Source organism: Chinchilla lanigera, unplaced genomic scaffold (assembly GCF_000276665.1).
Source record: "Chinchilla lanigera isolate Chin_1 unplaced genomic scaffold, ChiLan1.0 scaffold00018, whole genome shotgun sequence".
Lineage (NCBI taxonomy): Eukaryota > Metazoa > Chordata > Mammalia > Rodentia > Chinchillidae > Chinchilla > Chinchilla lanigera.
This window is the reverse complement of record NW_004955419.1, coordinates 19,793,089-19,805,096: the sequence shown is the minus strand read 5'-3', so window position 1 is coordinate 19,805,096 and position 12,008 is coordinate 19,793,089. Positions and strand designations below refer to the sequence as shown.

At 40.7% G+C, this 12,008-nt stretch overlaps 1 protein-coding gene across 11 annotated transcripts in view; it reads left to right on the top strand.

Moving 5' to 3' along the window:
* The window catches only part of Znf462 (zinc finger protein 462), a 140,758-nt gene that overhangs the window by 66,093 nt on the left and 62,657 nt on the right, over positions 1-12,008 (top strand). For all 11 annotated transcript variants that reach the window (XM_005382769.2, XM_005382765.2, XM_005382770.2 and 8 more), the window contains 4 exons: positions 440-604; positions 2,178-2,281; positions 5,221-5,339; positions 9,190-9,381. In XM_005382769.2, coding sequence (XP_005382826.1) covers positions 440-604; positions 2,178-2,281; positions 5,221-5,339; positions 9,190-9,381 — 580 coding nt within the window. The remainder of the gene's footprint in view (positions 1-439; positions 605-2,177; positions 2,282-5,220; positions 5,340-9,189; positions 9,382-12,008) is intronic.

Sequence of the window (12,008 nt, the reverse complement as noted above, 5' to 3'; positions counted from 1 at the left end):
CGTGGCTGTCTCTTGGTATCGTTAGCACTGCTCAGCCATGTCTTGGTCTTCAGTATTTGCCACAGGAACCTAACATCTCAAGGAGTAGATTATTTTATCAAGAAGTGCATTAATGGCGCAGCTGTGCAACACTTCACCTGCGTCGTTGAAACTGGTTTGCGAACCAGATAACTTAATGGCAGTGACGATGAGCTTCTGCACAGAAACCTTCTCTACTCACAAGCCGTAACATACCTGGGTTCCAGAGACTGTGTCTAATAGGCAATGTGCCATGACTGATAAGTTGGTATTTAAAAATACTCGCCTATATCTCCCTTGGTTTTTAACCTGCTAATCTGCTTTAAAATAAAGTAACAAAGTTATATGTGCCAGTATATGATAAATGCCTGCCTTTGAGGGAGGGCTTGGAGTACTGATGGCTACCACTGTATTTTACCAGCCTTTTGGTCACTTAGAAGAGGTGCCAAAGATCAAGGAGAGGAAAGTGGTGGGCTACAAGTGTAAATTCTGTGTGGAAGTGCACCCAACGCTCCGAGCCATCTGCAATCACCTCCGGAAGCACGTCCAGTACGGCAATGTTCCAGCCATGTCGGCTGCCGTGAAGGTGAGAAGGGGAGCTCTGGATGCCGATCTTGTGAGTGAGCGCCTCAAGTTCCTTATTAACCCCATTGCTTAAAGCAGCTCGGGAGGAGGACCATCTCAGAACGCAGCCATCCCTGAGTTCCATTCGCGTCAGTTTGGCGTGTTTTGATTTTTTTTTCCTTGCAGGTTGGATCTTCCTCACCTTTCTGTCCAGGTAAAGGTCAAGTTTTGGTCTTGTTTGCATCTCCTGTGGACAGTTTGGTGGACGCGGAAGGTCCCAGATTCTCGGCACAAGAAGCTTTGGGTCACCCTTTTATTGTGTGTTTAGTGCCATGATGTCTTGGTTCTTCCAAGTTGCCTGAACTCTTAAAAGGAATCAAGTGGGTTCTGTTCCTGTTACCTGCTCCTCCCGCTGCCTTACTGTTTCTACTCTCACGTGGTTGAGGATGCAAACAGCCCAGCACAATATGTCTTTGGCTTCTTATCTTGGGTTGTCTAGGGAATATAGGGGGCACTGATTAACCCACAAGCAAAACCCTTCAAGTCACACATGACCCTGACAGTTCTTTGACCTCGCTTGTCTGCTCCCTTCCCCACCTCATGTGATTCAGCCAAGTGTATGCCTTCCTTCTCTCCTGAACCTTTATTAAAACACCTGTTTTGAACATCATAATCTGAGTAGCCGTCATTGTTCATCCAGTATAATGCGGACCGCTACATTGGAGACTGGAGCTTTCTGTCCGGGCAGAACAGTGGCAACCCAGGGCCACCGGTAGGGTAGCTCCTTCCACATCACTGCAGTGTGCCCAGGCTTGTTTCCTGGAATCCAGCAAGAGAAAGTCACCATTCCAAGGAGCTGCCATGAAAAACAGGTGGCTTCAAACCAGGCTGCTACTTCATGTTCGCAATTAATTATGCAGCAACCTTCAGTTAAGGAGCAAAGTCACCAACTGTGGGTTGGGAGGCAGACAGCAGAATCTTTTGCTTTGCTTCATTTCCAAGTGATGGCCCAAGGCTCCTAAACGGCCAACCCACTGCTGTGTTCTCTTCCTTCCTTCCTTTCTCTGAGCCATAATCCTGTAACCCAACTTTATGTCAGTTTAGATGGGATCGCAGTTTGATTTTTAAGACCAGAAATGAGTGCCCTGTTGCAGATTGAGGGAGCCTCCTCACATTTCCCAGGCAGTGCTAGACTATGTCCAGCTACGTTCGCCTAAAGCCACTGCCATTGCATGAAGAAGGGCAGTCTGGCTTACCCTCACTTTAGGAGGAGCCAGAGAGGCAGGGGAGGAAGCAGTGACGAGAAATGCTGGTGATCTTGGGAGAATGCAGGGAGAAGAGGCAAACTGGGGACGATGACGTTGGATATTTATTTTGTTGGTGGGGCATGTGTGTGTGTGTGGTTCTCTTAGCAGGAGGCTGAAGACCCCTCCCACTACTTCCTGGATGGATTGGAAGCAGCCAGAGATGCCAGTGGAGCCCTGGTGGGCCGGGTGGATGGTGGACACTGCTTGCTTGATGGAATGTTGGAGGATGAAACCCGGCCGGGGGGATACCATTGCAGTCAATGTGACAGAGTCCTGATGTCCATGCAGGGGCTGCGTTCTCATGAGAGGAGCCACCTGGCCCTGGCCATGTTCACCCGAGAGGACAAGTACAGCTGCCAGTATTGCTCCTTTGTTTCTGCTTTCAGACACAAGTAAGTGCCGTTGGGTGGTCCCTGGGGGTTACTGGGAGGAGATTCATAGTAGAAGGCAGCTAAATGACAGCAGGAGAAGCTTGGATGAGTAAGAAGGCCGCACTGCTGGCTCAGACCTAGTGCTGTATTACCTGGATTCTCAGTCAACTCATCTGTAAAATGGGGCTAAGAACAGGAGTGACTGGATGGCATTAGATTTGGCAAATGCAGGCATTTTTAAAAAAGGAGAATTGGAGGAATTGCTATGATTTACCCCAAGAAGGATGCAGCTACAGAGCACAGATGAATTTACAGATGGATATGCTAACCATTCAGCCAAAATTTGGCCATTGTTTGAGGAAGTAACATTCTGTCTAGAAAATGGATTTGCTAAAGGGATAAAATTAGGACTACTAATCTATATGATCAAGGAATCACTGCTTGAGATTTAAAAAAAATAGGCAATGACAAAGTTTATGGACGCGAAAGAGTTGTTAAAAATATAGGGAAATTGCGAAGTGGGAGCTTCTTGTCACTTTCCACAGGGAGTGTGACTTTGTGGTATGTGTGTACAGTTCCATGGAGTGAGGGGCAGCGGGGCTGTTCGAAGAAGCCATGTTTCTTTATATATAAAGGATAAATATTTAATACTACATTCCCACAGCCTGGAAGAAAGTAACTGATTTCAAGACTGACGTGCTGTTTTATGGTAATTGAAAGTAAATGATGGGCTGTTAGCTTCTTTAAAAAGATGAAGTGCTAGTTAATAGTTGTGAAAAGCAGAAGGTAGTGTTTCTGTGGAGGTTAGGATAGATTACAAGCCTTCATTAAACATTGCCCAATATTTAATCTCTGTCATCAGGGTCATATGTTAGTGTACAACTTGTGTTTTCCCTTCGATCCATTAAGTATTTTTTGAACAGCATATATCACATTCTCTGACACGTAGTGGAACTTATGTGAATAAAGGAAGAAACCCTGCCCTGGGCACTTTACTTTTGGGGTAATATAAAGATGAATAGGACAAAGTCTGTCATCGAAGGGAATTTAGAGCCTAGGGTTATTATGAAGGAATCAAACAGATGAGGCAAACTTGTTAAAGAAAAGAAAGTAATGAGCAATTTCAATGAAGGGAAATGTTACATCCACTTTGGAAGAGTCAGAAAGGCTTTGTGGAATGCAGAGCATTTGAGTCAACTCTTAAAGTAGGAAGGTGAGACTTGAGCAGTTTGGAAAGGAGCTGTGTTGGGGAGAAAAAGGCAAGACCTCAAGGTGAGGAGGTTGTGCACCTCACGGGGGTCTCACTAGGGGTTCAGTTTAGCCAATTATTTTTTTGTGTGTGTGGTACCAGGAATCCAACTCATGACCTCGCACTTGCCAGGCAGACGCTGTGCAGCGGAGCTGTATCCCTGGCCCAATTTAACCAATTCTTAAGGAACATATAAAGGAATGTCAGGAAATAAGGTCTAAATGTTTGAGTAGAAACCCTATTTAGAGCCTTACAATGCCAAATTAGTACGTTAGTAGTTACATTACTGGTAAAAAATAAATAAATAAAAAAGTCTGGACTGAGTACAATAGCATGATCTCTAACATTAAATGCACTTCAATATATACCAGATACTATACTAAATAAATGTCTTTAAATATTACTTCTGTATATTCTCAAAACAACCTATGAGGAACAGTCCTATTATCTCCATTTTATGGATAAGAAAAGCAAAATCTAAAAGAGTTGAGTAACTTACCCAAGGTCACAAAACTTGTAAGTAATTGGCTGCGGTTTGATCCTGAGCAGTGTGACTCCAGAGTTTCTGTTCTTGGGTTGAAAAAAGATGGGAGAGATCAACTCAGAAGCAATGATAGTAGCTGATCCAAGAAGTTAAAGCATGGCACAGAGAACGAATCGGCTTGATTTAGAATGGACCTAATGTATGGGTTGAGGGAGTAAAATAAAGTACAAATAGCTCTAGTTTTCAGTCTATTTGAGAGGAAGAATGGTAGTGCCATTTAGAGAAACAGGGAAACAAAGAAGAGAATTTCAAAAAAAAAAGAAACAAAACAGGTTTGTATAACACAGGTTGTTTAAGATGGCTAAAGGCCATCAGGTGGAGGTGTCCAGAGGCAACTGAAAATGTTTCTTTGCAGCTCAGGAGAGAATTACATGTTTAAATGGTAAGCAGCAGTACTCTCATATAAGTCACAGAGAATGGAATTTAGCTTTCTGGGGTCCTGATACAAATTAGAGCTTCTTCCTGTACTTTGATAAATTTATTAGTTTTTAGACTAATAACTATTAGGACATACTGGGGGGGGGTCATTCTAATTAAATAACATCTTCATAAGTTGTTTCTAGAAGGCTGATATACAGCAGAGATGGTTGTGTTCATCAGAGGGATGACCAGCCTCTTAATCACGTGACTCTCCTTTTAAACACACTTGCACTGAGCCTCCATATTACTATAGATGCTGGAAACAAGACAGCTTACTCCCAGTAGGTCAGCTGGAAACCTCCTTTCTTTAGTGTTCTCAATCATAGTAGAATTAAACTTTTTTTATAAAGCCCCCTTTTAAGTACTTAATTTCTCCCATTCTTTAAAAAAAAAAAAAAGCTAGGTAGGTACTCTTACTGACTAGGCAAAAAGCATGAATTTACCCATCTTGTACCTGGTTTTTGGAGACCTTCTTTTAATTATTAGAGTCTGGAGAAGAGAAAATAAGTATCTGCCATAAGTGTTACACTTCCCATATATCTGTGTCCGAAAAGATCTCTTAATCTCTTTCTTTAGCTTTCTTTCCTCTTAGCTCACACCCATTTATATGGTGAGTGTCCTGAATAGAAAGTCAATAGAAGGACTTTGAGCAGCATAGAAGTGGGATGCCGGGAAGAGGACACTAAGACAATGTTGCATACACTTTTTAATCTTGTGATTTTCCTTTTTTTTCTCTTCCACATCAAGTTTGGATCGCCATATGCAAACCCACCATGGACACCATAAACCATTCCGATGCAAACTCTGCTCCTTCAAGTCCTCCTATAACAGCCGGCTGAAAACACATATACTCAAAGCACATGCTGGTGAGTTGGTATTTGGGCGCCACAAGTTTTTCAGTAGTTTGAAATATGTAATCTAGTGGTCTTTCTTGAGTGAAATTTTAAAAATGTCTTCATCTACACATGAGCAATTATTGAGATGAATGCAGATGGATTTTATTTTTACCTATTAAAGAAAACTAAAAAAAGTAGGACAGATTTAAGAACAATTACAAGTCAAAATAATCGTGCACATCATGTTCGATTCATGCTACTAACAGATTAGAATTAGGCTTTCTGAATTACTTAGCCTTGTTAATCGAATTGCAGAGTTATTGTCTCCACTAAAGATAATACTTAACTACATAAGGTTATAATTTTAAGGTAGTTTTCAAAGAAAAAGAACTTAAGGTATATGAGATTTCTCACTAGATGCCCCTAAATAACTCATTTCTTCAACTTTGGATTCCGGGTATCCAGGAACTGTGCTGGTCCTTAACATGTCATCATCTACCTTACTGTGCTCACTTCATGAACATCACTTACCTAAGGCTCTGCACTAAGCATGTTACAGGGATTATTTTATTCAGTCCTCGTGATAATCCTAAAGGGTAGATGCTGTGTAACTTCTCTTATGCCTTCTGTGGTACTTTATCATGCTTTGAACAGTGTTGTAAAAACTGCCCAGAACCTAGGTCATTCACTTTGGCCTCTGCTGTTACCTCATACAAATAGGACCATGTCTTTTTACTATCTCCTGCGTTGGGAGCCTGTTGAACTAGCTTATTACAGTAAAACTAACCCAGTCTCCCAACTGTCATAAGTGCCCCTGGGGATCAGAGATGGAACAGGGAAATTAGCTGTATGGACTTTTTTCTGTTAAGTATTTTTATGTCTCTAGGAATTTTAAAGTCTGTGGAATCAATGGAATCAGAGTTCAGCCCATCGTACTATAAATTATTCAGCTGGGACAGCATACTGATAAGTTTTTTTTTTCCCCCTAGGCCTCAGCCTTGTCAAAAGCACTTTTACCAGCTGGGAACTGGGTGAATGATTTGGCCTATGGGAAGGGCTTTGAAGAGTATTAGGGGTGCACACTGACTCCAGGGTGCTAAGCTAAAGTGCATGCTCTCGGAACTGACCAAGATGACTAGCCTCCCTCTCCTCACTGGCTCCCAAGAAGGAAGGAGACAATGGGAGCAGTGTAATTCCACTCTTGATACCTTGGAACCTTGGTCTCTGTGATAAGGCTTTGAGCCACTGAGAGAAACTTGGCTTGGAGAAAGGCCAGTGAATTTTCTAAAAGTCCCTCAGCTCATCTTGTCTAATTTAGGTGGACTATTTGGTATATTTCAGGATAAGCAGTGGCATGAACCAATCAAATAATCTGGATTGGAATTCTCTCTCAGGTTGTAGGACTCATAGCCACCCAGCAGATTCACACAATCAAGCCTGCATTTTAAAAGCAAAAACAAATAATGCAAGCACAGTGTATTAGTAAATACCATTGCCTACTACCGAGCATTACTGTCTAGCTTCTTGGCAGTGGTTGAGAGCACAAATGAATAGTGTTTCTGTTGGTATCCCCTGACTTCGAGCTTCTTTGCTTAGGCTATAGAATGTTGTATAATTCAAGGTTTTCTGAAGTTTTCAAGAATGCCTTGCAAATGCAGGCTCTGGGAGTCATCAGTGGTGAGAAGAAGGTTTAATTGTAGAACTTGGGTGCTGAGCTCTTTAGTAATTTGTTGGGGGTAGGAAAGTAGCCATTGCAGCTGCCTTACAACAAGGGTAGGTTTAGCTTCTGGTCCCTCTTTCACTTACTATTAATCTGCACATCACCAGCTCTGCCCATTTATTCTCACCATCCCACAGAACTTACATTGCTAAAGATCCTGTTTTCCCTGCTTCTTCCTCCTCTGATTTTCAACCTAGAAATACATTTTTAAAATACTTATTAGAGAAAATTTGAAAATAAAATATACTCAGTTCACAATTATTACCTATAGACCACAGTTGTTAACATTCAATATTTGCTTTCAATCATTTTCTCTCTCATTGTCTTTAACTTGTGATTATGATATAATCTAAAATATATTTTGCCTTTCTGTTTATTTTTAGTTTTCCATATTATCACATACTCTTCAAGAATTTAATTTAATGGTGATTTATCAAGATGTTTTTCTTTATAGCAGAGTAGCACTCTATCATATAAAAATACCACATCTTTTTATCCATTTCTCAGTTGATGGGCATTTGGGTTGTTTGCAAGATTTAGCTATGACAAATTGTGCTGCTATAAACATGTGTGCACATATATTGCTGTAGTACAATGTTTTCAATTCTTCTAGAGCAATACTCAGAAGGGGGATAGCTGGGTCCAGTGGAATCTCTAATCCTAGTTTTTTGAGGATTTTCACAGCGGTTGTACCAGTATAAACTCCTACCAACAGTGGAGAAGAATTCGTTTTTCCCTACAGCCCCACCAGCATTTGTTATTAGTTGACTTTTTGATGATAGACATTCTTTCTAGTGTGAGATGGAATCTCAGTGTTGTTTTAATTTGCATTTCTCAAATGACCAATGATGTTGAGCATTTTTTCATATGTTTATTTGCCATTTGTATGTCTTCATCTAAGCAGTGCATATTCATCTCAGATGCCCACTTTTGGATTGGGTCTTCACTGAAAGGAACAATTAGTGTGTATATTGTTTGATCAAATTTGCATGCTTATATCTTGTAATCTGAGCAACTACTTTGAAGATAACAATATACAATATAATAACCATTGTTAATTTCCTATTATCTTATTTTTGAAATTCTCCATTGTTTTTATTTTTTTTTCTCTCTTAAAAAAGATATGCATACATTTACTTCATCTGTTCCTTATATTTAAAAATTTAGGTTGCTTTATCCTTCTTTAAGCATAACTAATGCAAATTTCTAAAAATGGTTCTCTATATTAAAGGATATTTTCTTTTTTTTTTTTTAAAGGATATTTTCTTAATAGAGATTCTCAGATAGAATGATTGGGTTGGTTGCTAAATTGCTTCTGCTCTTCCTGAAAGCACAATTGTTTTCTGAAGTGATCATCTAATGTATGTCCAGCAACATACACATTCCTACTTCTTATCCTTAATTCTTAAAATATTAATTTAAAAGTTGAATCATGACAAAGGTATATCACACTCTTGTCTTAATTTGGTCACGGTGATCTGTGCTATATTTTAGTTTAAATGGGCCCCCCCCCTTTTTAAAGCATATTGATGATACACACCCTCCTTGTGTGTACAGTACAAGTCTTTCTATTAAATAAATGACTTATTTTGACCTATTTCTTCACTGTTGATTAGATAGGAAAATGAAGTCTATGGTTAGGTTTCTGAGTTGCTCAATGTGTGTGTGTGTGTGTGTGTGTTGAGTTGGTATGTGGTATATGACTGAGAATTGTACAGTAGACCTTGCACAGAATGACTGTGTGTTTGGAAATGCCATGAGTAGATCCTTAAATTAAGAATTAAGGACATTATTCTGTACACTTGAATGAAACCTGGCACAGCGATTTTTAATACACAGAGTTAGAAGAGGGCATGGGGAGCTGTTACAAAGAGTTAACAGACAGGTGGGTGGAGAATCACCTCTAAACTTCATCTCTACAGTGGAACATGTGATGAACAGTGACCAAGTCATGAGATTATGGAGTGGGTGGAGAAGTCTCATCTCTAGCAGGCCTTGTGCTTGTGATAATGGACAGGTGCTTGACTGTAAGGGTTCCTAGACCATGAAGCTCAGGAAGCTTGTTTCTCAAGTGAATTAACTGTATTATTTTGTTTTCTACCCCTGCCTTCTCCTCCTTACTCTGTGTCCTATCCTGACCCTTGCCACTGTTCCTTCCAGGTGAACATGCCTACAAGTGTTCTTGGTGCTCATTTTCCACCATGACAATCAGCCAGTTGAAGGAACACTCCCTCAAGGTCCATGGAAAAGCCCTGACCCTCCCCCGGCCACGAATTGTCAGCCTCCTCTCCTCACACACCCACCACTCCTCTCAAAAGGCTTCCCCAGCCGAAGAAGTGGAAGACTCCAATGGTAAACATGGGCTCCTGAGCTACACTTATGGTTGGGGAGGGCTGGGATCCATTGTCTTCCTCTTTCTAGAGTGGGCTGGGATCAGTTGTCTTTATTCTTTTAGAGGAACACAGTCTATGAAAACATGACAGCTCAAGTAAAGGAAGAAATGCACAAAGGTTGAGGTGGTCTAGAAAGTGGAGTTAAAGGTGAACGCTGAGCATCTGGGAGATACCTTTGTGAAAACATCCGTGGGTACCGAGGGAGCAGTGCCCGTGGAAGGGGCACACTACTTGGGGGTAGGATGCGTCGGTCTTGGATTCTTCTACTGTGGGTTCGAGCAAGCCAGGATCGAAATGCCAGGCAGATATTTTTGTTTGCTTGTTTTCATTTATATCTTGTCTTAGAAAAATATTTGCTGTGAGGTGTTTGGTGTTTCATATGTGTAAGTTAACTACACAAAACTCAGTGTAGGAAGAAGAAGGGTGAAGGATCTGGGCAATCTGTCTGAGCAGGTCATGTGATACGTTAAGGGTACCATAATGATTTCTTAGAGCCAAAAGATGTTGAGTAGGCATTAGCCAGGAGGAAGGTTTAGCTGCCCAGTCTTGCAGCTTCCAAAGAAATACAGGAAAATATGGAGAGATTTGCTCATGTGCAATGTGACTGCGGCTTGTGCAGGCACGGTGTAGCGAACAAAGGGAGAGTTTATTGTTTTGATCAGACCAGAAAACAGACCTGTTTTGAGCACTTAGCTCACCTCAGATGACTGCTGAATCAGACGCTTAAAAGAAAAAAGATGAAGTCTGTAGATCCAGAAGTTGTGAAAGAGCTTGGAGCTGTTCCCCTCCAACTCCTTCCAAATGCTTCAATCCCTTCTGCAGTGTCTCATAACCAGTTATTCCCACAAGTGTACATACTTCCTAGATCAGGGAACTGGCTGTTACCAAGGTCCACTTTTCCATTCTTGGAAGTAGATGGGTAGATGGGAAAGAAGGTGGAATGAAAACCTGGATTTGAATCTTCTCACAATGCTAGTTACATTTTCTTGAGCAATTTTAGCTTCCTAAACCTGTATGAAGTTAGATCATGATATCTACCTTATGGGGTGTTTTGACAGATTAATGAGAAAACAGTGATATGTAAAATGACTAATAGAACATCTGACACATAGGAAGTATGGAATAATGGTCATTTTATTTCTGTGGTTTTCATTCTTTGCAATTCTGGCCTTTGGGGCCATTTAGAGCAAGTATGAAATTTGGCTAATTTTTGATGTAAGAGTTTAAAGTGAGAGACTTTTCGGGTGACCTCACGATCCGATGGTCTAACTTGTCAACGTGATCTAATTCCCTTATTATCAAAACAGTGAGTGAATAAACTTATTCACAAGGTCTGTGAGAAGGAAGAAATAGAAAGGTAAGTCCTGAGATGACAAAATGTCTTGATTGAGTTGTGCTTTGTGGCTATTCCTTGCAAAGTATTATATATAATATCAAGCACTATAGCTCTTTATTGGTATTGTGTCTTAAAGGACTCAAACTTAGGGCCGAGTGAAACTACTTGTGAAAGCATTAAAAAATGCACTCTTTGTACCTCGAATTTCTATTCTTTGTGGAAAAAATCGCTATGTTGCAACCAAAGAGTAAAATCTACTGTGACCTAAATGGTAAGATCTTTAGCAGCGTGATTTTTAATTAATTCTTTTCATCTGAAATGGAAACTACATTATAGAAACTGATACACAACATGGAAGCACCTGCACCATTCCTAGAAGAGACTCTTTTGTGGCATTTCATTCAGTGTCCCCTTCTTTGACCTTCTCCCTTGAAAGTTGAGTCCCAGTCACAGGACAGGGAAATCGCTGCTATAGATAACTCATCATATGGATCATTTTTCTCAGTGGAGGCTAAAAAGAGTTGAGTCCTATCATCTCCCTGAGTATGTACTCTCTGCCAAGTAGATGTCCTGAGCATCTACTCTCTTGAACAGGCACAGAACAATGAGAACAAATTCAGTAGTGTCCTGGCCCTCCAGTAATTTAAAATACAATGTTTAAAAGATATTTTCAACACTCATATCTGAACTAACCACAACCCCAAGTTTGAGGTCTAACCTTTTGTGGGGAGTTGACCTCAGATTCTTAGAAGCTGGACTGTGGAGTGTGGTGTCACAGAAACACCACAACAGTGTAACTCTCTGTATAACACAGACAGCCTATCTTTGCTCAGCCATGGGAAGATAATCTTAAAACACAGTAACTGAAAGCCCTGGGTGCTAGCCATGGCCTATGCAAAAGTCAGTGGACAGGTACTGTTTTTAACATATATGATAACCCAAATCAAAGAAGCAGGAGTGCTTAGTGTAATTTTATGACCAAAAAAGTTGATTAGAAGGTGGGGTAAATAGCAACAAAGCACCAAATGGGGTGTTCTCATGAAGGAATAATTTGTGATAAGAATAACTAATAGTTTATTTATTCAGTAAGTTGTTGTTGTTGTTGTTGTTTTTTAATCTTTACCGTAGCTCTTGCATTGTTTTGCATGGCCAGATATGGCTGAGGAGGACCACACTTAAGGGGACTATTTGCCAAGGAGCTGAAGGGTGGATTCCTAGAAACAGCTCGGTCCGGAGGATGGAAAAACAGC